The 23,689-nt window shown below is 39.0% G+C and overlaps 2 protein-coding genes across 20 annotated transcripts in view; one reads left to right on the top strand and one right to left on the bottom strand.

Annotated features, from left to right (window-relative positions):
* LOC129263303 (calcineurin-binding protein cabin-1-like) overlaps positions 1-3,641 on the top strand; it is a 60,821-nt gene extending 57,180 nt beyond the window's left edge. Inside the window, exon 45 of the mRNA XM_064101018.1 lies at positions 279-3,641. Coding sequence (XP_063957088.1) covers positions 279-1,751 — 1,473 coding nt within the window. The 3' untranslated portion in view covers positions 1,752-3,641. The remainder of the gene's footprint in view (positions 1-278) is intronic.
* Positions 3,642-4,837: 1,196 nt separating this feature from the next.
* On the bottom strand, positions 4,838-21,794 carry LOC129262908 (peroxisomal leader peptide-processing protease-like). 19 transcript variants are annotated; one of them, XM_064101008.1, is made up of 12 exons: positions 21,537-21,696; positions 19,141-19,230; positions 18,666-19,041; positions 17,268-18,064; positions 14,593-14,787; positions 12,682-12,866; positions 11,883-12,020; positions 11,380-11,535; positions 9,939-10,060; positions 9,582-9,673; positions 8,512-8,606; positions 4,838-6,714 (listed from the first exon to the last, which is right to left on the bottom strand). In XM_064101008.1, the coding sequence occupies exons 4-12, from the start codon at positions 18,047-18,049 to the stop codon at positions 6,608-6,610; spliced, it is 1,872 nt and encodes a 623-aa protein (XP_063957078.1). In that variant the 5' UTR covers positions 18,050-18,064; positions 18,666-19,041; positions 19,141-19,230; positions 21,537-21,696; the 3' UTR covers positions 4,838-6,607. The 19 variants fall into 19 exon arrangements, 16 of the variants coding, with proteins under 16 accessions (XP_063957078.1, XP_063957084.1, XP_063957076.1 ...); XM_064101014.1 differs by lacking the exons at positions 19,141-19,230; positions 21,537-21,696 and adding an exon at positions 21,731-21,772 and having other exon boundaries at positions 18,666-18,793; XM_064101006.1 differs by lacking the exon at positions 19,141-19,230 and having other exon boundaries at positions 21,537-21,715.
* Between the last annotated feature and the right edge of the window lie 1,895 nt (positions 21,795-23,689).

The following is a 23,689-nucleotide window of genomic DNA, read 5'->3' as shown; positions in this document are numbered from 1 at the left end:
CAAGAAGATGGTGATGATGATGATGATGAGGCTGGTGATGATGATGATGATGATGATGATACTGGTGATGGTGAAGATGGTGATGATGTGGATGGTAGTGGTAGTGGTGATGATAATGACGATGATGATGATAATTATGGTGACGATGATGATGATGAAGATGATGATTTTGGTGATGATTATCAGGATGATGATCGTGAAGATGGTGGTTATGATGATGTTCATGATGATTATTATAATGTTTACCTTTATTCATAATACATGTTCTTTTCTTTCAGACTCCAACCCATGCTGAGGGTGTCCAATCCAAGGGCTATCAACGAGACTTTCTGTCTGGCTCCACAAGACCTGGGGTGTCCTCAGAGACTAGGAGACCTAGTGGCCGATCTTCTTCATCCAGTTCAGACCAAGGAGGGGTTGGTGAGCAATTGGAACAGGATGGGAAGACCACAGACAGAGGAGAACCAATAGAATATGTGGAAGGTGGGGCAAGTAGGACGAAGGCTGCTGCAGGAGGTAGTGTTGGTATGCCTGTGAAGACGTCGGTGGACAGTACCATCCATGTGAGCTCAAGAAATGCAGAACCAGGAGGCAAGGAAGGACTGGTGCCTGGTGAAGAGCCAAGGGCCACATCTCGGGAGGGTGGTAGTACAAGGAAAGTGGAAGGAAGCACCTCCAGGACGCCAGAAGGTGGAGTAAAGCGCCGGTTTTATGAGATGGAAAGTACAGGCGCGAACATTGCAAGTATAGTCCAGGCTGCAGCACGCCAGTATGAAAAGACAGAGGCTCAGCGGAGAGAGAGGCTCGGGCAGAGTTCATCTGTGATTCCTCAAGCGAAACGATTTGCCAGTGGCAGCATGGAAACTCCCGGTGGCAAGGCCTTCTATGAGTCAACCCCAAGAGTACATATTGGAGCACTTGGCTCTGTGACTACTTCTCCTAAGCAACCTCAACAGCGTCCCAGTTCTTTAGTTGGGACAAGCAAGCAGGCTGTATTCTCAGCCTCATCAGCAAGTATTTCAATAATAGGGAGCATGCAGGTTGGTCACTCTCAGAGTCTACCAAAAGGCCCTTCGCGACAGTCCCAGGGATTGATCAAGAAATCTGTTGCCACTAAAAGTCCTCTTTCGCCACCACCCTCAGGCACAGGATCCTTTGCAGACAGTTTCCAGAAGTTCCTGAAGACGCAGCAGAAGCAGTTGAGCTCTGTCGTCAGAACCTTCAACATCCCTAGTCCTGAATCCTCAGTGAGGCAGAATCCTGCTCCTGTCAGCAAGGTCGTGTCAGGATCGTTGCTAGGGCAGATTGGTCTGGGGTCAATCATGCCGAAGGCTCGGCAAACTCCTGGTGCGACTGTTGCTTCAGTGCGACCCAAACTCCCTGTTGCTTCTGTCCGACCTAAACCACCTGTTGCTTCTGCCCATGCTTCTCCAAGTCAAAGCAGCGCTCGGCCACCAATGCCACATCCTGGAATCTCTCAAGTAGCAAAGATCACATCATCCACGTCCTCCGCACCAGGGGTCAGACAAGTGTCGAAAGTCGGAGGTCACAGAGAATCACCGGCTGCTGGGAGAATGCAGTCCTCACTTATGCCATCAAGATTGCCAACAGCTAATGTTGGCAGAGGAACTACAACACCGGAAGCCTCGAGGATGGTCCAGCCTGGTAGCTCCAGTGTTCCTGAGAGGACTCAGGGCAGTGGCGATGACCTTCTATCCATTATTGAAAGTACGGACCAAACAAGGACATAGTGCCAATAATGCACGTTGCTTGCCAGAACTTTCTGGGCTGCATTCGAGGCTGAGCAGAAATTCTGTAAATCATTGACCTTGACAAAGAGAAAAGATCTCTCCCAGTATGCTCTTATATTATTGTGTTGGAAGAAGAGTTTATGGCAGGACTTTTTTGCTCATGTAAAATCGAGGGTAGGATTCACTTTGAAGTGGTACTCCAGGTTGAAAATAGTATGATTTGAACAGATAAAGAAAAATCAGACAAACAAACGGCCAAAAATTGATATAAATCGGACAAGGAATAACAAAGTTATGACATTTTAAAGTTTTGCAATATTCCGGTGAAACAGTTCTCGGCATGTCTTCGTGAATATTCAATGACCAAATTGATTATGTCATATCACCACCAGGGGGGGCGTTTCATGAAAGGACTTGTCAGACGTTTTATCCGACAAGTCCCATTTTATCCGACAGTTACCATAGTAACAGTACCTCTCAGCCAATCAACATCAGAGAAAGATGTCAGATCTGACAACTTGTCGGATGAAAATGTTGACGAAACACTCCCATGTTCTTTTGTATTTTCTTACATGAAATTAGGCTTATAAAAAAAATTTCCTCCAAGAATAAAATAATTGGATTGAAAACTGATTTAGTTCATTAGATATTCATTGCTGCAACTTTTTTCAATACACTGGAGATATACCATTCACACTCGAATGAAATAATGAAACAATTATGATTTCATGTAATAACATAAGAAAAAGGAAAGTGAGGATGTTACATCATCAGCCCACCTAATGAATATTCATGACAATGTGCATATAACTTTTTTTAAACAAAATATTGCTAAACTTAAAAATTCTATAACTTTATTTGTTATCAGATTTTGATGAAATTGTCAGCATTTTGCTCTGTGACTTCTACTCTATTTATTTAGATATACAGCCCGGAGTACCCCTTTTGATAGCAGAATTTTTATTGATTGTATTCATCTGAAACTCATTTTGGCATTCTTCCCACTTCTGCTCTTCTTCTTCTCATCCTCCTACTCCTTTGCTTCAATCTTCCTTACTCCCAAATTTCCCAGAGTAGGATCCAAACAGGCAAAGGTGTGCCAATGTTAGTGGCGTGAAGAGTAAAGATATGTGTTACTTTTTGTTTCGTCTAGGTTTGTCAATGTCTGAATTTTTTTTCTCTATTACTTGAGACTTTTTCTCTTTATTGAATCATGACTGCCCCTCGCTGTCCCTATCTGAAATCGTGATACTGCTAGTATCAACAATACCCTCTTGATAACTTGTATTAGCAGAAGAGTTTTGTCACTGTTTAAATGTTATACTTACATGACAATAAATTGATCCTCGAGTACATTTTGTTGTGCATATCATGCATCATGATATTAATGATATTATTTACTCTGTTAAACATTTTAAATGTTTATTTTCAATTAAATTCCCATTTTTTCATAGCAATCCCGATAGACACTTCAAATAAGCCGGATCAAGATTTCTTCCTCTGAGTATATAAAGGGGCATTTCTTACTTTTTATTTCAACACGAATTTGATTCTAAGTTTATAGAATGTCATGTCAATGGGTATTACCAAGGCATTTGTTTAGCGACCGCATCCATAGCAAACTCAGTCTATTACAAGAACCTGGGACTCAGGCCGAGGCCAAGGCCGGCAAAATGTGGCCTGGAGACTGGCCTTGATTACATCCCTGTATACAGGGCTCAAAGTTTTATGGAAGAGGAGTTTCATCAGCTTTGCTTGAATGACATATGTAAATTGTGTATAAAATATGTTTTGTAAAATTGAACATTTTTTTGCATTAAATGCATCATCATGTGCCAATTTGTGACAGTCATATGGAACAAAGGTGAATGACATGTGATTAGAAATGAATTCAGTGCACAATAAAATTGTCTTTGTTGATTCTCAGTTAAATCTCATCATTGTAGAATTGTTAGACATGTGGATAAATACCCTTTGGAATTCTATTTCATCAGGGAAGAATATCGTTTGATATGGTTTATTTCCAACTTGTCTCATGCCAATTCGTCCAATTGCCAACTCGACTACTATCATTTGGTCTGCCATCAGTTCGTCCACTATCCACATGGTCTAATTGACAATTCATCCACTCACCATTTTGTCTTAAAACCAGTTGGTCCAATAGCCATTTAGTCCATATAGCATTTGGACCAAGTGTTAATTGTGCAAAATTAATGAAAATTAAATTGATATTAGACCAACTTATGAGATGAAATGGTCACATACAAAATGGTCATTAGTCAAAGTGATGATTGCACCAAATGGTTGTTAGACAAAATGTTGACAACAGAATGGCATTAGACTAAATGAAAGGAGACATGGTGAGTGGATGAATTGGCAATTTACCCCTCATATATGGGCAATTGCATAATTTCAGTGAAAACCTCTTTACGTCCAACCCGCATGTTAATCCATTCTTACTCAACTTCATGAAGTGCTTAAGCCATGATAATTTAAAGGGGTAGTTTACCCTAATTATAACTTTATTCTAATAAATGGAGATAAATAAGAGAAAATATTAGTGAAAGTTTGATTTTTGTGACATCACAAGAGCAGTTCCTTCATATGTTGTGATATCCCCCAAAATACATTAAGAAGTTTCTGAAACATTGGAAAGTGCTTTAATTTGTGTGATAAAAAATAATAATGGATAGGATTTGTAATGCGCCCGAGGTGCCGTGAAAGAATGAAAAGATAGAAAAGTACATTACAATGAAAGGAACTATTAAGAGTAAGAAGCACTGAATAGACGCGTCATAAACAATAAGACACATTTCACACCCCTTTCTATTAGAATATGTGTACAGGTATCATATTCCATTTAAAAGAAAAATTTATAGAATTTATATTAGGTATTTGGGGAAGCTGCTCCCATATGACATAAATTAACAAATTTATAACTTTTATTCTGAATTTTCACCAAACCTACAGCAATATTTTTCACTAATATTTCTGCTTTTATTTATACCAACTTGTCATGGTGTCACACCTATGCAACTCCCTAACAATTTTTTTTTTACATCACATTTTTGTTTTCATTTCATTCTTTATTTTGTATTGTTTGATTCCATTTCCAACTTTTGCAATTGGTTTCATGCAGCTTGATATAAAGAGAATAAGCAATTAAACTGTCCATATATCGCGTTTTGCAGTAAGAAAATGATAATTTGTCCCTGTATAGACTACAATGTTAACACATACCTAGGGATGCGTATACTATTATAGTCATCTTTTAAAGCAGGAATTAAGCAACTAACTTCAACATCTTAGGTGATTTCAGTCTGGCCTTGAGGTTTGCAATCTGAGTATAGCATTAGGTGAAAATTGAGTTTTAATCGGTCATAACTTTAACACACATTCTACATTCAACATACATGACATGAAGGGGGAAGAGAAAGAAAGGGTGGAGTCGTTTTCATAACAATATAAAATTGATCTTTATTGCAGCTTATATTCAACAGAAATCAACAATTAGTACAAGATATCAATGTGGAAGTTCTTTGGTTTATAGTTCAGTCAGTTCGAGGGCAGGTAAAGGTTTTAGCCTATGCCATCTCGGGTACCATGAACATAGAAGCGCTTCCAGGGGCCCGTTTCATAAAGGACTTGCAACTGTTGTAACTTTGCCATTTTGGCAATTACCATGGCGACCTTGATTCTGATTGGCTGCTAGGCCCCGTTTCCATGGTAGTTGTCATTATGGCAAAGTTACAACAGTTGCAAATCCTTTATGAAACAGGCCCCAGACCTCTCTATCCAGCATGGCTGTCCTCGGTTCATTAATGCTATCAAAGCCCAAGTCATTCTTCAAAACATTGATATGAGGTACGTGATCAAAACAGCTGTAAGCGCTACAATATCTTAAGCGCTGAATGAATACAACCATTGTCATCACAATATCAATATTTGCACCCATAGTAGTAGATGCAACACTAACATTTCCAACATCACCATCATTATTACCATCATCATCATTACCATTATCATCACCAACATCATCATTATTATCATTGTCATCACAATCATCACAATCATCATCAACATCATCAGCATGATTATCATTTTCATCTCCATCTCTATCATCACCATCAAAATCTTCCCCATAGTACTGAACTGAAATATTTATTTTGGGCCTTGATGGAAAGATTACAGAGCAAATAAGAAAGATATCATTATCATCATTGTTATCTCCATCATCAAAATTATCATCATGCACTCATACATGTGATTGTCACTATCATCATCGCCATCAATGACACGATTATGGCATGATTTTAATTAATTTTTGAAATACACAAGATACAAATGCATTAGGGCTCTGTAGAGCAGAGCCCTCTCTATGGCCCATGATACACATACGTCAAAAGGTGGACTAAAGCTGGCCCGCTGCTTGACCACTGAACTAGATATAGGTACATGTACATGTATGATCCCAAACAATTTCCATTGAACAATAGAAAATGCTGACGTGAAAAGACAGGTACGTGTGTCGCTTGAATAGTCATCTTGGAAAGAAAATCTCAAAGCGGTTTCAGTCTACTTCCGGTGTATATGTATACGCACAAAATTGCAGGCGTGAGGCCGGCGTCAGAGGCGGCTTCAAGCCCGACGCATGTGTATCTTGGGCCTATGATGGGTTTTGACACCCATCCCCTCTTCCCCCTCAGTTTCAATCAATGTCAAAGCTTGCTGGGTAATCTCTTGGTGTATGTTCCCGTCTCCTCCAAGGCCCAGACTGATTTAATTCTCTCGTCCGTCATCTCTAATTCTAAGAGTAGTGTATCCCACATTTCTTCCCCCCTCAGTTTCAATCAATGTCAAAGCTTGCTTGGTAATCTCTTGGTGTATGTTCCCGTCTCCTCCAGAGCCCAGACTGATTTAATTCTCTCATCCGTCGTCTCTAATTCCTTGAACCATGATGGATCTGAAGCAAAGAGATAGCACAAGGTAAAATCATGGCCGACTACCTATGGTACATACATGTAGGAGTAGAGGAACCGGGGGCGTTTCATAAAGCTGTTCATAAGTTTGGAGCGACTTTAAAAACAACTGGTGATCCTTTCTTGTGGTAAATGATATTAACCAATAAATGTTCAATGGGGATTATTGAGCGCGTAAGAAAGGATCACCAGTCGTTCTTAAAGTCGCTCCTAACTTACAGCTTTATGAAACGGCCCCCCCCCCCCCCCCCCCCCCGGTGCTTCCACTGCCTTAGTCCTGATTGGACATTGATGTACAGAAGCTTTTTTCCCAAAGCTAACATAGAGGGCCTCCTAACTCCCAATCTCTAACCCAGAGTCAAGGTATGATGAGGGGAGATGAGGAGATTAACACTGGGCTAGAAACTGGGAGTCTGGAGGCCCTCTACATTAGCTTTGGGAAAGAGAGATTCAAAACATCAACATCCACTTTGGACTAAACTGCCTATGATGAAGTGGTAACACATGATTTTTCCAGACGGGTGAGTTTCTGGCAATGATCAGTGAAAAAAAAAACTGTTATAGTTGTCCATGAATTCAGAAATTAGGCGATTTTGAGCATTACAGTTATCCATGTTCGTCAAAATTATGTATGGTAGGGGGTTCTAAAGCTGCGCGGGTCCTAAAGCTACGCACCACTCATCGCGCATACAGTTCTTATGGCAAATGCGCACTCTGTGTGTGGAACTGTGACTGCAGAGTGACGAACGATTCCTATTCAATTTTTTCTACAGAGGCTGCAGTAAATATCTAAATGCAGAGAAAACCAACAACTGTTTGTAATTTTAGAGTTATATTCGCTTTAATTTCATTTTATCCTATAATAATATGAATATATTTTAGAAATTGAGGCACAGGAAATACTATTTTTTTGCATGATAAATCGAGTGCGTAGCTTTAGGACCCCTTCTACATCGGGTGGCGAAATCAAGAGGTGTTCTGAAAACACGGCGGGATTTTCGTATTTGTGAGTTTTGCGATATTTTCTTCTTGGTTAATGATCTTTAGAATGTTTGCCACAAATTAGTGAAAGATATTTGTTGAAATATTAAAATTGGGATAGTTTTTATTGTTTGAATACAAAGTGCGTAGCTTTAGGTCCCCCCATCATACATGTGAAAAATGTATTAGAGGGGCAATGCCATGTGAGACAAGTTGTAAAAGCACTTCATATTTACCGTAAAAAAACAATTATTTTGATAGACCTTGGCCTTTGCCCCTTCGTACAATGAGATGTCATTAATCTGATAAATAAATTTCAGCTATTAAAATCCATTAGTGTCATAGTTCTTCATAATATGTACAGTTTACCTTCCGAAGCAAAGAGGAGCACGTATTTGGCAATTAAGACAATAATAGATGCATGAATATACATATGGCTCTACCCAAGTTGGGTTTCTTGGTGCCACACGAGTCTATTTGATAGGACGGCTTATGCCTAGTCACCTGTTAATCACATTTTGCCGTCACACAGTGGGTCTAAAAGTACTCTACAAGAACATTAAGAAAGACATCGGGACTAAGACCCCATTCTCACCATCTCTGTATACCCGCTTTTGGTTGTGACCTACTGCATGTCTAAGAACATCTCCACAAGAACACTATCAAAGGAGCTATACCCCATTCTCATTATCTATAGTGCATGGCATACTGATTCACATCATCTAAAAGTACCCTACAAGTATATTAGGATTGATATGAGGAGTTAGATCCTATTCTCACTATCTTATTTACTTTCATACCTTTTGTGTTGATGAACTGCTGTATTGCATATCTGAAACAGTCGACTGGTATACTGAAATTAACATGAGGGAAGGAGGCCCCACTCTCACTATCTCTGTAAGGGGGAAAATATCAATAAATGCAGCTTCATTAATAATACTAATAATAATAGGTATTTGTATAGCGCCATCTATCTAGAAACAATCTATTCCGAGGTGCATTATTATTAATAATATAATAATAATAATGGCATTTGTATAGCGCCATCTATCTAGAAACAATCTATTCCGAGGTGCATTGTTATTATTATTACCCTGGCTTTAGCTCTAGCTTCCTTTCAGCGCTCGTGCATTCAAGGAATTAATCCTGCCGGGCACCCATTCACCTCGCCTGGGTCGAGTGCATAATTGTTTGTTTCATTTTTCACCATGCATAACAAGAAATGTTTTGACAGAATATCATGTAACATTGATAATATTAATAACACACAGTAGGAACTAAGCATAAACAAAAAATGTTTCGTTGGAATAAATTCAAATCATGATTTACTCCAATAAACTATCACAGATATGGCTTTTTTGTATATTCATATACGTACTCAGTCTGTCCTTGTCATGTATGTCAAATTCAAATTCTCTAGTTTAGCAAATCGTTGATGCATGACAGATTACTAGCAATAAATATTGGGGCATATCAGAAACGATTTGCGAAGAAAATTACGTGTGAATCTGAATCCACTCTCATTTCAGGGATCAGTGAGAGAAGCTTAACAAAGAATACAAAAGAAATACTAATGGGCCAATCATCGAATATACACGGTCATCGTATCACGAACCAATCTTGTCAAATTTTTCTGCGAAATCTGGTTTCGACATTAAAATTTGACACTCGTCTTGCTCATTAATGCATGAAGTGTTTGTCTCATATTAGGTATCAAAATATTAGAATTATATGATTGTCAATGAGTTATCATAATTTATTTGCTTTTGAATTCAAAAGACATGGGAATCCCGGTTTCCTTTTTTGTGGGATGCACTGTATAGTGGCTGTGCTATACAAATGTATCATTGATTTAGACTACAATACACACCTTGAGTTGCTTGCAATAATGCCGACGAGATTCCCGGTCTTTGCACATAACAGGGCGCCCCCACTTGCTCCAGCATGAACAGCACAGCTAGACTGAGAATGAGAAAGGAAAAGATAAATAATAATGACATGTAAATCTGTTTAGAGGGGAATCCATCCCAAATAAAACTTCATTTTAGAGGAAAAAGAAAAATCAGACAAGTTGATGGGTGAAAGTTTGAACAATATCGTTGGGATGAGTTGAATTAACTGTGACCGAGTCAACGCACAACGTGAATACCGGTACATAACTTTGTCAACACAAATCATATGGAGCGCAACTTATGAACATCATGAACATGATACAATTTTTTGATACCTGGATCATGATTGGTTGCTGGTTGATTGTGATGACCTTTGACACGACCCCTGCAGTCACGGAGGGCGTTGAACTTTGGCTGGGATCAAAGAGAGGGAATCCTACAGCATATACCCGAGATCCTGAGAAAGAAAAAATGAGTATTATTAATATGACATTTGATCTTGTAACCTCAAAATCTGATCAGATCATTCCCACTCACGTATGCATATATGAGCCAAGTTTGAAAATTGATCTCTCAAACAGTCCACAGGTTATTGTGAGAAAGAGATATTTTCAGGTATAAAATGACCACCATGACCTTTGACCTCCAGACCGATCCTAATCATATCATCGTGCATACATGAACCAAGTCGGAAGATGACCCTTCAAACGGTTCTCCATTCATCACAATAACAAGATACTTTCAGGTATATCATGACCTCTGTGAACTTTGGCTTTCGTACCCCAAAAACAAACTTAACTTCATCACTCTTATATGCATATTTGGAACAAGTTTGAAGTTGGTCTGTCCATGGACCTATGGAGAGATGGACATTCATCGCTTAGATAATGATTTCACTAACAGGTGACTGTCAATGTCATCTGATTAACATTCTCTTCATACTAGTCTTCTTTGGTCCTATGATCGTCACCGTGAGAAGGGACTGAAGCAGTTCGTGATTGGACATTTATATTTCACAAATTATATGCGCAGTTGATAATAAATCAATGAAATAATGCAAAATCGATGTGCAGTTTTTGTTTTTGTTTACCTTTGGTAATCTTAGTTCCATGTGTTTTATTTGGGGAAATGTCTGCATATTTTAATATTGAGGCAATATTGTGATTGATTGTTTACCATTTAAAATTCAATTTTCTCCATAATATTCCAGATATATGTGGCACATAACATGTATAGATCGTATATCTCTCAATGTTATTGAGGTCCGTATGAGTGAGCGGTACCGTAGTTAGCGGATCGAATAATATCATATTTTATATCACCCAAATCGTCTGCTTCTCAAATTTGCTGCTCCATATATGAAGCATGTTGACTGAAAGAGGGTATCAGCCGACAAAAATCAGGACCGGGAAACTGTTCCGTCTTTGAGTGATCAGATACCCTTGGTAGTCATGGTAATTGCTATTGTTACAACACCTGTATGTTCTTATTAAGATGCGCATAACCAGGTGACGGTGACGGTGACTCTCATTGGATCAAAGAAATGCTCGCGTTAATCGTCCATCTTTTCATAGGTCCATGGTCTGTCAAACCATTCTTTGGTCATCATGAGGATGAAACTAGGAAGGATGGACAGACGTTTGGACATACAAACAGAAAATGAAAATTTCTGGCAGCCACCTACAGCAGGCAGAAGCAATAAAAAACATTTACTGAACTTGAGAGAAATGATAGTGGACTAAAATCAAATCATCAACTATTCTCCATTCAATTTACCTTCTTGATAGTCAGAACCCATTCTGATGCTAATGGAGGAAGCGGTATCAAGTTGACCTTTGACCTTAACAATAGCAAGGTCAATTGGTGAGGTCGCTGAGTTTGTATGTAGAACACTTGCTTTCATCCATGGGCCAGAGGCAACTTTCACACCCACTAATGACAAAAAATAAACCGACACGATGCATCAAGAATTAAACGAATCACATGGTTTGTGAATAGCATAAAAAAAAAACATTCATACAATTTATGCAAATAAAGAAATAAAAAATGTTTAAAGTAATGGATTGGATGGGAAGGAGTATTAAAAAGCCATCGGCCTATCATGGATACTCCCTGAGTAGCCATGGTTTGTGAATAGCATTTAAAAAAAAACCAATCATACAATTTATGCAAACTTTTAAAAAATGTTTAAAGTAATGAATTGGATGGGAAGGAGTATTACAAAGCCATTGGCCTATCATGGCTACTCCCTGATAAAAAAAAAACGAGATTAATCTCACCTTGGTTTTGACCTGAACTCTTCACTACATGTCGACATGTCAGGATGAGCCCTTCGTTTGCGTCAATGATGACCCCTGACCCCCACACTGTTCCGACTCGCAACAGAACTACGCTCTGAAAATGCTTCGGACATGTTTCTACCATGCACAAGAAAATGAAAAACAACAGGAATACATTTCTGTTACTCTTGAGGCATTAGCTTCACATAATGAAAAGAAAGAATGTAGGTAATTTAAGACACATCCTTTTGCATTAGACATTACCCCCCCCCCCTTACTAAATGTTCTAACTTGCATTCGAAATAGGCTATAGAAATGCCCCGAGCACAATTCTATTATTGGAAAACACAAGAAATAAATAACTCTTATTCTTGAGGCATTACCTTCCACAAAATTAAAAACTATAATGAAGGTAATCTCAATAGACAACCATTTGATCCCTGTCTAGGGCTGGCAATTTACAGGGGAAATTAGGTATTTCTCGTCCAGGGGCCCATTGCATAAAACTTTTGCCATAAAAAACTCTGTCAAATAAACCAAAACTTTGGCAAACAAATTTATGCCATGGAAAATTACACATTAAAAAAACTCTGGCAAAAATTTTTCCAGAGTTTTTTATGGCAAAATCTTGTCAAATTATTGTCTTTGTTTTGGCTAATTGTGGGTACAGGGTTCTCTGTCTCTGTTATCATTGTATCTGTCTTGGTCATCGAGATCATTGTCTTGGATTCAGTCCGTCTCGTCTCAGACCCAACACTACTAACGACCAACTACAATCTGTACATGTAAATGCTCTTACCTGTGTTACTACGATGCGCATGATGACTGCTGTTTCCAAAGTTTGTCGACCTTATTCTCGAAAGGTCAATGGAGGTCATTCCTTCAAGGGAATCCAAGATGGCTGTCATAGAACAAGCAAGAGTCAGGCCAATCCACTCATTGGCTTTCCAACACAGAGGAGATACAATCATGGCAGCTAAATATCTGTAAAGGAGTCATTGATCGGACAAGTACATATCAGCCCAAGTGGTGGTTAGACCCCCATTAGACCAAGGGCTGGACCTTGCACTGGGACCAAATGGACAACATGGTCTATTCAGAAATGGGGGTTCCCATTGTCTGTGCAAAAAATATTTAAATGATTGATTTTCATGAAAAATGCAAGATGGACGCCAAAATTGCCAATTTTGAACGCCATGGGACACAATTTGGCAAAGAGAACATCAAGATTCATTAACTAGACACATTGAAAATACAAAAAAGTTGGTTGAAAAAATTGATCGTATTCTGAGAGTGCACGGGAACCCCCATTTCTGATTCAACTAACATATTTGCAATTTTTTGTAATCTCTCAAACATAAGACAAAACTGCTATTTCGATTTACAGAATCTCGACAAAGCCTTCAATTAGGATTTGACTTGCATTTTCAATGCATTTGCTGCGATTCATTTCGCGCCGTTTTGTGAAAAGTCCCTGATGGCTAATACCAGGGGCCCGTCTTACAAACAAAGAGTTGTGATTGATCCAATCAACCACAGCTATGGACGGCCAGCAACGTCAACATCTAAAATGCAAATTTGTTCAAGATATGGTGTAGGCCTATATTCATACATTCATTGTTCTCTTGAAGATTCAGTGTGATTCTCTTTGTTTACTTAGGACATTGTGCAAATTTCCTGTAGAAAAAAATTATGGTATGGATGGATTTCCATATACTTGAGGCTGGTCAGATCAATCGTAACTCTTTGTAAGACAGGGCCAAGTACTCACAAAAGCCTACTTATCACTCAGCTATGTCATGTGGGTAATTTCAAGAGCCGACTATTGGTTTAGATGGGTACTTAACTCTTTGCACACTGAAATAATTTTGAAGATGATGACAATTGTTCTTCTGAAATTTCTTTACATTTTAGCCTTCTATAGGTGCACCATTGATACCTAATTCAATGAATACTCTGCCACAGGCCAACTACCAGAATAGCCTTGATAAATAAAACCTTTCAACAAAGAATGAGAAAAATATCATGAATTTTGGACTAAAACATATTAGTACTTTTTAATCACTATCAGAAAAACAAAAATGCTGGGAAACGTGCATTTAAAAAGCATTCAATTTTGTGGTAAATATTGTGTTATCAATGTTGTAAAGGTATGAAGGAAATTATGCATCACTGTAGTGAGTATATAAGTAACTGAACTATATTATAGAAATTATGCAAAAATATGAAAATGTGCATTATTTGTTTTATAAAAATGGGTTGGCAGTATAAATCTGTAGTGGAAAGGTTCTAGTCTCTCCAAATTTTTGAGGATCGCATGGATGAAGAGATCACAACAGCTTTCTATTATGATATAACAGGCATATCTAGTATGCATGTCTAAGTGCATCAAAATCCTTGCCATATAGCCCTTTCTTTGAAAGAATGCATATATTTCTGATAGCGTCCCAGTTTATAAGCGCTATGGGTCAAATGATGCGCACAAAATGCACAGTGCTGCACGAAAAATGTAAGGCCCAGAGGTTGCAGGCAATTAAAGCATGAAGACTTGACCTGCACGTGCACACGCTACTGGCTACAACCTTGACCTCGTTTTATAAATAATAATGTTGCATCCTGGTAAAGAATGGAGAGTTGTGATGAGATAGTTTAGGTCTTGAGGGGGCGCTGTTCAATTTAGCTGTGGCATTGTATGGAAGGCCAACCATACCTTTGTACAAACAGCCCTCCTCCTTCCATACCCGGCATACACCTTGCGTCCGTAATGACGAGATCCTTCCCACAATGCTTCGTAATGATACCCCGACTTAGACTGTTGTAGAAGATGGATGGACTGAGCGTTGCAAACGGAGTTCCACAGGCCACAACGGGCTGAGCTAGATGAAGACCTGTACTTGGAGTTATTCTGCTTGGGAAAGAAGTGAATGAAAACATGTCGATGAATTGTTTCGGGGGAATATACAAAGGACTCAGTTCCTGAAAAATATGCCTGCAATGGATCAAAGGGACAGACGCACAGGGAAAATTATGGACACATGCCCCATTGCCCCCCCCCCCCCCTCTTGCCCAGTCAACATGAAATGTAATTTTTCCAAGTTATACTCAGGATATTTTATGAGTGTCCCTAATAAATATGAATGATATCTGTTATATTTTGATTACTTCCCAAAAATAAGTGGTTAGGAGAGAAAAAAATTAACAAAACAATTCCTCATAACCCAGGACCAAAATCCAATTGAAACCAGTTGGATTTCCAACTGGTTTCAATTGGTTTCAATTGGTTTCAACTGGTTTCAATTGGTTTTAACTGGAATTTAACAATTTCCAGTTGAAACCAATTGAAACCAGTTGGGCAACTGGAAATCCTAACTGGAACCAGTTGGGTAACTGGAAATGACTTCCAATTGGGAATGATTTCTAACTGGAACCAGTTGAGTAACTGGAAATCCCAACTGGAACCAGTTGGGCAACTGGAAATCCTAACTGGAACCAGTTGGGTAACTGGAAATGACTTCCAATTGGAAATGATTTCTTACTGGAACCAGTTGAGTAACTGGAAATCCCAACTGGAACCAGTTGGGCAACTGGAAATCCTAACTGGAACCAGTTGGGTAACTGGAAATGACTTCCAATTGGAAATGATTTCTAACTGGAACCAGTTGGGCAACTGGAAATCCTAACTGGAACCAGTTGGGTAACTGGAAATGACTTCCAATTGGAAATGATTTCTTACTGGAACCAGTTGAGTAACTGGAAATCCCAACTGGAACCAGTTGGGCAACTGGAAATCCTAACTGGAACCAGTTGGGTAACTGGAAATGACTTCCAATTGGAAATGATTTCTAACTGGAACCAGTTGGGCAACTGGAAATCCTAACTGGAACCAGTTGGGTAACTGGAAATGACTTCCAACTGGAAATGATTTCTAACTGGAACCAGTTGGGTAACTGGAAATCCTAACTTGAACCATTCAGTTGTGTAACTGGAAATCCTAACTGGTACCAATTGGGTAACTGAGATGACTTCTAACTGGAAAGATGGGTAACTGGAAATGAATTCTAATTGGAACCAGTTGGGTAACTGGAAATTATTTCCAATTGGTTTCCAATTGGAAATTTTCCAGTTACCCAACTGGATCCAATTGAAACCAGTTAATTTGCATATTATTTGCCAGTGTGCACAGATTAATGTTTTATGAGATTAATCATCATTAACAATGTATCTATTTAATTCTTTACAATTTCAAGTACCACACTTTTTAAAGATTAGTATTTAGAATACTTAGCAGTGAAAACCATGTTCATAAATGTTATAGATTATAATTAAAACAGATTAAAGGATAATTAGTACACCACTAACTGTTACCAAATTACATCAAATAAAAGTACATATATTTGAAGATCTTCCATATAAATATATATACATGAAAGTCTGTATTTTATCAATGCCCTTTACATTGGTATTAATAGACATATAACACTGCTTCTGTGTTGGCATGATAAATAGTTACTGCAAATGCTAATTAATTTGTAACTAATTAAGTTCGTTCCAACTGGAAGTTCCAATTGGATCCAGTTGGAAACCAATTGGTTTCAACTGGTTCCAGTTGAAACCAGTTGCCTCCAATTGGTTTCAACTGGAACCAATTGAAACCAGTTGCCTCCAATTGGATTCAATTGGTTTTAATAGGGAAATTGGAACAACTGGAACCAATTGACAACAATTGCCAACTGGTTCCAGTTGCCCAATTGGTTTTAACTGGAACCAATTGGCAACTGGTTTTCAATTGGTTTTTAACTGGAACCAATTGGCAACTGGTTTTCAATTGGAACCAGTTGTTCCAATTTCCCTATTGAAACCAGTTGGCCAACTGGTTTCAATTGGTTTTGCCCTAATTGGTTTTAACTGGATTTTGGTCCTGGGAATAATGAACATGACCAATGCGTTGCCCAGGTCTTAATTCTACCAGTTACAATTCACAAACCAACTACATTGTTATTATAATCTAATTTTTCCAAAACAGAAATCTGCTTCACTTCAAAGAGATGTAAAAAAATAATTTGTTTGCATGATCTGGTTTCAAATTTTGTTTTGACTTGAGTGATATTGTTTACGGAATGCTAACTTATAAAACAGAGGCGGCGGAACATCAGGCTCATACAATAAAAGTGGAGGGGCACCTATTGTTTGGCGGACAAAAGGTGCTCCTCCACTTTCTTTGTCCGAGCCTGATGTTCAGCCGCCTCTGTTATAAAATGCAATGCAAGTTAGCATGAGTGTCAGTCATCAAGCAATAGTTCACTGACTCAACTATTCAGATTCAGAAGAAACAGGTTATAATTGCAAAAAAAAGATTTTCAAACTGTTAAGAATGATAAAAATTACTTGATAGGAGCTTGGGCAGACATTTGAGAACCTCCTTTGAATTGAATAAGAGCAAACCAGGATAAGAAGTTCTCCTTTCTCGTCTCCGCCTCCCCATCCGCAACCACATCCTTGCTGCTATCGAGATGGGAACTGCTACCGATCTCTCCACGCTTGTCTCCATAGTCCAACTCCCACCCATCTGCGACTGGCATGAGCGTTTGAACCTCATCATGGAATGATTTGCATTTCCATAGCAAAAGAACTCTTGCATCGTATACCTCAAACGAATCGGTCGCTTTATCGTCAACGTGTGAAGGTGCTCTGTCAGTGGGTTGACGCAATGCCGAGAAAACCTTATTCGCACTTGGACGGTGCGGGGTAGCGGCTCTATGTACTGATGACTGCAAGCCGCATCCCTCTTCTTTTTCCTTTTTAGCTCTACTTTGGAAAATGACAGAAACTGATAAGTTTTTGAACTCATTTGAACTATAATGATCTGCAGAACCATCGAATTCACTATTCGTTTGGTGATCATTTATTCCGCCGTGTTCGCTAGGGATATACTCTGTGAAAGGCAGGGCGGTTGTGATAACCAGTCCGTTTTGGTGGTCGATGACGACGCCGCTCGCTCCGACCTGGGAAGAGAAATCCTGTAGTGACCTCCCATCATTCTTGTGAGATGCTGATGAAGATGTCGAGGTCTGAGGAGACTGGTACCTTTTTTCAGGAGAGAGCGGCTGCTCATTACTCTTGCAAGCGACCAGGCAGACGGGGTAATCTTCTTTCTCTGGAAACTTCATGACTTTATTGCCTAGCTGCAGAGGAAGTAAATATGATAAATGAAAATAAATCATTACAACACATTTAAAGGTGGTATTCTAAAGTTTACATTGACAATTATCTTCAGGCTAATCAGTAATTTTAGTCCACTCTTCTAGACTCATTGGCCCAAATTCACAAAGGTGGTTTTTAATTTGTGTCATTCCAGAACTGCATCATTGAGAATAGAGCAGTTCCAGAGACCAGCAGAGGCGCACAACCAATAAGGGAGTCAGGACTCAGGAGACTCTCCAAAATGGAAGACAATCTCCCATATTGGAGACTTGTTTTGCAAAAGGACAAAAGAAACGAAACCAACAACATAATTTTTTTTCCCCAAAATTTCTACTCAGTGAGGTCAGAAGCGATTTGTTTTTGTGTGGATGACAACAAAAATCCTTTGAAAACGAAAGCAGATTTTTAAGGCAGATGGTGAAAAGGGGTAATTTTTTCACTAACTTACCCCCCCCCCCTTTATATGGTCCTAAAATGTAAAATTCTGTCTGATCCATTATTTTCACCCACTGCTCACTCCTTTTTACCTCTTTCACTCTCACACAAAGGAACAGAGACGATGATAGGATGAGTGGTAGTTACCAATAATGGTAGACCTAAAGCTTCGGTCTTTGTTATATTGGTTGTTCCGCTGAACTCCGGCGTTGGCTCCACTCACCAAAATTTTACAGAAGTTCTACCTATCTGCAGGGACTCAATGGCCATACATACTTGCGCGACAGCCGAAGTATGTCACTGATTTTTTTTTTAAGTTCATTTTTTCCCGTTTGGTGCATTTCAGGCAAAAACGAAATAATAATCTTAGCTTTATTTTCGTCTAGTTCTTTTTATATATTCATGATATATCTATGAAATAAAAACAAAAATTGATGAGCCCCATCGCATCGGGGGGATTTTGCATTAACCGGCCCTAACATAATGGCAGCTGCACGATCTATTGCGAGCCGTCTGTGTACAGCTAGTGTACAAGGAGAAAAAAAATTAAAATGTTAAAAAAACTCATCGAAACAGATGACTGCGGCATGATTCTGGTTTAAGTCACCACTCCATTCACTACCGTTTATTTTGTCAGCGGCTAGCAGCGGTGACTTCTTTCCTCTCCGGTCTCCCATTGAATAATTGATTGACCGTCTTTGTACACAACGAGCTACGCACACACACACACACATGAGAAGAGAGGTGACTTATTTCAGGATATGGCCACGGCTGCCAGCTGTCTACCATAATGGCAAGTATGGTGAGACTACCACATCCCAGGACCAAAATCCAGTTAAAACCAATTAGGGCAAAACCAATTGAAACCAGTTGGCCAACTGGTTTCAATAGGGAAATTGGAACAACTGGTTCCAATTGAAAACCAGTTGCCAATTGGTTCCAGTTAAAACCAACTGGTTCCAATTGAAAACCAGTTGCCAATTGGTTCCAGTTAAAACCAATTGGGCAACTGGAACCAGTTGGCAATCGGTGTCAATTGGTTCCAGTTGTTCCAATTTCCCTATTAACACCAATTGAATCCAATTGGAGGCAACTGGTTTCAATTGGTTCCAGTTGAAACCAATTGGAGGCAACTGGTTTCAACTGGAACCAGTTGAAACCAATTGGTTTCCAACTGGATCCAATTGGAACTAATTGGAATGAACTTAATTAGTTACAAATTAATTAGCATTTGCACTAACTATTGCTCATATGCCAACACAGAAGCAGTATTATATGTCTATTGATACCAATGTAAAGGGCATTGATAAAATACAGACTTTCATATGTATATATTATATGGAAGATCTTCAAATAATTATATGTATTTTTATTTGATGTAATTTGGTAACAGTTAGTGGTGTACTAATTATCCTTTAATCTGTTTTAATTATAATCTATAACATTTATGAACATGGTTTTCACTGCTAAGTATTCTAAATACTTATCTTTAAAAAGTGTGGCACTTGAAATTGAAAAGAATTAAATAGATACATTGTTAATGATGATGAATCTCATAAAACATTAATCTGTGCACACTGGCAGATAATATGCAAATTAACTGGTTTCAATTGGATCCAGTTGGGTAACTGGAAAATTTCCAATTGGAAACCAATTGGAAATCATTTCCAGTTACCCAACTGGTTCCAGTTTTATTTCCAGTTACCCAACTGGTTCCAATTAGAATTCATTTCAAATTACCCATCTTTCCATTTAGAAGTCATCTCCAGTTACCCAATTGGTACCAGTTAGGATTTCCAGTTACACAACTGCATGGTTCAAGTTAGGATTTCCAGTTACCCAACTGGTTCCAGTTAGAAATCATTTCCAGTTGGAAGTCATTTCCAGTTACCCAACTGGTTCCAGTTAGGATTTCCAGTTGCCCAACTGGTTCCAGTTGGGATTTCCAGTTACTCAACTGGTTCCAGTTAGAAATCATTTCCAATTGGAAGTCATTTCCAGTTACCCAACTGGTTCCAGTTAGGATTTCCAGTTACCCAACTGGTTCCAGTTAGAAATCATTTCCAGTTGGAAGTCATTTCCAGTTACCCAACTGGTTCCAGTTAGGATTTCCAGTTGCCCAACTGGTTCCAGTTAGGATTTCCAGTTGCCCAACTGGTTCCAGTTGGAAATCATTTCCAGTTGGAAGTCATTTCCAGTTACCCAACTGGTTCCAGTTAGGATTTCCAGTTGCCCAACTGGTTCCAGTTAGGATTTCCAGCATGCCCAACTGGTTTCAATTGGTTTCAACTGGAAATTGTTAAATTCCAGTTAAAACCAATTGAAACCAGTTAAAACCAATTGAAACCAATTGAAACCAGTTGGAAATCCAACTGGTTTCAATTGGATTTTGGTCCTGGGATATCGACCACCTCTTTTGAAACCGACCACCTTGCGCGCGTTAAAATTATTGCGTATTACAAACGATACGCGCGGGAGAGTAGGCGCAGTGTCCATAGAAACGGTAAGAATCGATTTTACGAGAAAAAAAGAAGCAACAAAAAGTAAAAATTTAGTAGAATTAATCAAAATTGTATTGACCAGACCCAATTCCCGCTGAAAAACCAAGAAATCCGATAGGAAACGGCTGTAGAACAAATATCCGTCGTCAATCGTCGAATCATGTGCCGGAGCTCGCAGTGGAAGTAGTGAGACGATCATTTAGCATGTTGACATCATAGAACTGATTTGGAAGAGTAAAAATATTTCGCCACCGCGACAAGAATCGGCCGTAAACTTAGTGTATCGCGGGTGGTCGGTTTCAAAAGACGGGTGCAAATGAGCAAATGTAAAATCGTCGTATTCGTTGTTCGTCGATATATACGCGGATTGAATCGGAGTCGCCGAGCGAAGCATGGGAATCTGATCTGCTCAATTTTCTGCACAAATGAGACTAAAACTGGGTAAAATTGATGGATATTTTCGCAGATACGATTCTGAGAAGATTAGGTGGTCGATAAGGGGTAGTTCCAACCATACCATTGTTCCTGATTGTTTTATGGAACGGGCCGGGCGCGGCCGGGGCGGGGCCCTGGCCTGGGCCTTGCCCTTGCATTCCGCCGGCCAGCACAGTGCGACCCGGGCTGAGGCGGCCGGCCGCGCCGGGCGCGCGGCGCCGGCGCCGGGCAACTCGTAGTCTAGTTCTAGACGATATTAAACGAATTTGTTTTCACCGATATATACGTTCTATTCCGTGCGTACGCCCCGCCGAGTGTGCGCGCAAAACCGAGAACCTGTACTCCGAGAAAAATATCGTCTAGAACAGTTGCTCAGCGGTGACGTCAGAGGTCAAAGGTCAACGGACGAGTGCTCATGAATATGCATGAGTTACTTGTCAATCTCGCTGCGCCGAACCGTTGTTTACGTTTTGCACTCGTTATTTGCATACATTGTGCACGTGGGATTGGTGTAGTATATCTATGCAGGGACGTGAGCGTCCGTGATCTATGTGATGTAAATACATGTACATGTATCATACGACAGTTTGAGATAGTTCATTACTTTTAAGGCTACAAATAGAAATTTCATTGTTGGGAAATTACTGTTACATGCATAATAGTTATTTCACTCTATGTGCATATCTTGGTTAAATCTGTGGGTATGATGTTACCATCATGATATATGAAAGAAGGTGCTAATGTACCAAATTTCAAACTTCAAAACAATACAGACTATAGTTTTTCCACTTTACTCAGATGGAATAATTAATGTACATGTTTGAATGATATATTTTATATTCTTCTTCATCTACACATGTAATTACATAAAGGCATTTTGTCTTAGTATGGGTATTGAAAATTCAGACTCATACATGTAATTAAACTCTCATTCTTGTGAATGGATCACATCACGGTACATTTTACTGTGGGCACTTGTAAATATATCATTTTCAAAGTCTTCTTCACATATTTCACTGTCAAAGATCGACATGGGTGTCGATCACGGGGGGGGGGGGGGATGGGGGGATATATCCCCCCCTAATATTTCAAGTGGGGGATGGCCTGTATTATCATCCCCCCCAATAATTTAGGGTAGAAAAATTATAATAATGATGATGAAAAATGAAAAAGTATGATCATGATAATTATAGTGATGATTATAGTATGCCATCAATCAGTTTGTTTCCGTCGCAATGTGTGTATATTGTTATTAAATAAAAACATTATTTTCCAGGACTTTAAAACAGATGGGTGGAGGTTCAAGATGACAAAAATTTAAATGTTTATGTAAGTTTTAACACATGACATAAAAGGACCCCGACGAACTAAAAACAACTTTTGTTGATAGGGTGTTCTATCCCACCAGGTAGTGGTGAATAAATACATTTTAATAAATCAATTAATTCAAAAGGGTGGAAAAATAAACGGGTGGAAAAATAAACGGGAGTAAAAGGGTGGCAAGATAAACAGGGAAAACCCCATGGACGTAAATCCCAGAGGGGTAAATTTTGAAAAAGTACAAATAACTTTTCTCAGATTTACCCCTCCCACATCCAAGTGCATGATGTTTGTTCCATTTAATCTACAACCCTTTTGAATATCACTTCCTTTTTGTTATGTAAAATAAGTAAATCGCCAGGGATCGCCGCTCATAAAAAGTTATTTGCAATGAGGTCTGACATGAGGCGAAAGATTTTCGGACATTATTGAGACTACCTGAAATAGATGTTGTTCTATTTCACCCTTTTTCTTATTCATTCCCAGAAAATTCAGAGAAAAAGAAAAATACCTTTGCGTTTCTATAGAGTATAGGCTTATCACTTCATTTATTTGCCTGGTTATACACACTTTACCGATGTATGTCATGTTAGTTATATATTAAGTTCGGCATTCAGTAAACCTTTGAACAAGAAAATATACCAAAAGCAAGATGTGCACAAAACGAAAGTCACCCCTACTTGTATATCCAAATACCTTGACTTGAACCATGGACCTAGTAGGTCCATGCTTGAACGATAACTTTTGGTCAATAATATTTTGCAGGAGAGCATCGATGTCCTCATTATCTATCTATGTGGAAATGAGGTGCCTATAGTCATGAAAGAGTGAGCCCACATCAAATGCAAAAATTTCACTTTAAAAAAGTCATAATATATAGTCGTTTGGTGATCAGTAGCTCATATATGGTGCCTT

The sequence above is a fragment of the Lytechinus pictus genome, chromosome 6 (assembly GCF_037042905.1).
Source record: "Lytechinus pictus isolate F3 Inbred chromosome 6, Lp3.0, whole genome shotgun sequence".
NCBI lineage: Eukaryota > Metazoa > Echinodermata > Echinoidea > Temnopleuroida > Toxopneustidae > Lytechinus > Lytechinus pictus.
The sequence above is the reverse complement of the archived record's forward strand: the minus strand, read 5'-3'. Positions and strand labels throughout refer to the sequence as shown.

Bases quoted from the DNA above. Each gene is read 5' to 3' on its own strand.
- LOC129262908 (XM_064101001.1), bottom strand. From the start codon at position 21,612: ATGCAAGGGCAAGGCCCAGGCCAGGGCCCCGCCCCGGCCGCGCCCGGC. The intron at 11,536-11,882 runs GTGAGATTAATC...TTTTGTCATTAG, and splicing joins GAGTTCAGGTCAAAACCAAG to TGGGTGTGAAAGTTGCCTCT. The intron at 10,061-11,379 runs GTAAATTGAATG...TTTCTTTCTCAG, and splicing joins GGGTTCTGACTATCAAGAAG to GATCTCGGGTATATGCTGTA.